General features: G+C 42.5%; 1 protein-coding gene across 1 annotated transcript; it reads right to left on the reverse strand.

The window, feature by feature from the left end:
- Positions 1-664: 664 nt before the first annotated feature.
- On the reverse strand, positions 665-880 carry LOTGIDRAFT_148320 (hypothetical protein; the record flags this gene model as incomplete). The annotated part of the gene is made up of 1 exon (XM_009066457.1): positions 665-880. A coding segment is annotated over one exon (216 nt), but the record flags the coding sequence as incomplete, so codon positions are not given.
- Positions 881-1,643: the final 763 nt, after the last annotated feature.

A 1,643-nucleotide genomic window follows, 5' to 3' on the forward strand; every position in this document is an offset into this window, starting at 1 on the left:
GAAGTGTTTGTGGTCTAAGGCCTCTAGGGTGGTAAGAGTTTATGGTCTTGTATCTCTACGATGGTAAGGGTTTGTGGTCTTGTATCTCTAGGGTGGTAAGAGTTTGTAGTCTTGTATCTCTAGGGTGATAAGGGTTGTGGTCTTGTGTATCTCCAGGGTGGTAAGGGTTTGTGGTCTTGTATCTTTAAGGTGGTTAGGGTTAGTCGTCTTGTATCTCTAGGGTGGTAAGGGTTTGAGGTCTTGTATCTCTAGGGTGGTAAGTGTTTGTGGTCCTGTATCTTTAGGGTGGTAAGAGTTTGTGGTCTTGTATCTCTAGGGTGGTAAGAGTTTGTGGTCTTTTATCTCTAGGGTGGTAAGGGTTTGTGGTCTTGTATCTCTACGGTAGTAAGGGTTTGTTGTCTAAGGCCTCTAGGGTGGTAAGAGTTTGTGGTCTTGTATCTCTACGATGGTAAGGGTTTGTGGTCTTGTATCTCTAGGGTGGTAAGAGTTTGTAGTCTTTGTATCTCTAGGGTGGTAAGGGTTTGTTGTCTAAGGCCTCTACGGTGGTAAGAGTTTGTAGTCTTGTATCTCTAGGGTGGTAAGAGTCTGTGGTCTTGTATCTCTGGGGTGGTAAGAGTTTGTGGTCTTGTATCTCTAGGGTGGTAAGGGTTGTGGTCTTGTATCTCTAGGGTGGTAAGGGTTTGTGGTCTTGTATCTCTGGGGTGGTAAGAGTTTGTGGTCTGGTATCTCTAGGGTGGTAAGGGTTGTGGTCTTGTATCTTTATGGTGGTTAGGGTTTGTGGTCTTGTATCTCTAGGGTGGTGTTTGTGGTCCTGTATCTCTAGGGTGGCAAGGGTTTGTGGTCTTGTATCTCTAGGGTGGTAAGGGTTTGTGGTCTTGTATCTCTAGGGTGGTAACGGTTTGTTGTCTAAGGCCTCAAGGGTGGTAAGGATTTGTTGTCTAAGTCCCCTAGGGTGGTAAGGGTTTGTTGTCTAAGGCCTCTAGGGTGGTAAGGGTTTGTTGTCTAAGGCCTCTAGGGTGGTAAGGGTTTGTTGTCTAAGGCCTCTAGGGTGGTAAGGGTTTGTTGTCTAAGGCCTCTATGGTAGTAAGGGTTTGTTGTCTAAGGCCTCTGGGGTGGTAAGGATTTGTTGTCTAAGGCCTCTAGGGTGGTAAGGGTTTGTTGTCTAAGGCCTCTAGGGTAGTAAAGGTTTGTTGTCTAAGGCCTCTAGGGTGGTCAGGGTTTGTGCTCTTATATCTCTAGGGTGGTAAATGTATGTGATCTCATGACGGTCATTTATATTGAAGGAGAATCTTTTAGATTCTCATAAGGTCGTATTATTAAAGGGGTTCTTTTGGGGTTGTTTGAAGAAATTCATTTTGGAAGGTCTTATAGGTGGTTGTCAGAGGTTTTCAATTGCATTACTCCTGAACAAAGGTACTGCTAAACTCTGGACTGGTGATCAACAGAGAAGATTCGGAGGTGATCAAAAAGACATTTAACTGGTAGATTTTAAAAAAAAAAGAAACCAATTTACTGAATAAGAATTATTTATTGCAACAATATGGTTTTAAAAGCGGCAATTAAGTTCGACGTTGTAAAAATTACTAAAACAAGCAAGAGTTGAAATAACATAGTATATATATACATCATACATAGTAATAATA

Source organism: Lottia gigantea (genome assembly GCF_000327385.1).
Source record: "Lottia gigantea unplaced genomic scaffold LOTGIsca_7671, whole genome shotgun sequence".
NCBI lineage: Eukaryota > Metazoa > Mollusca > Gastropoda > Lottiidae > Lottia > Lottia gigantea.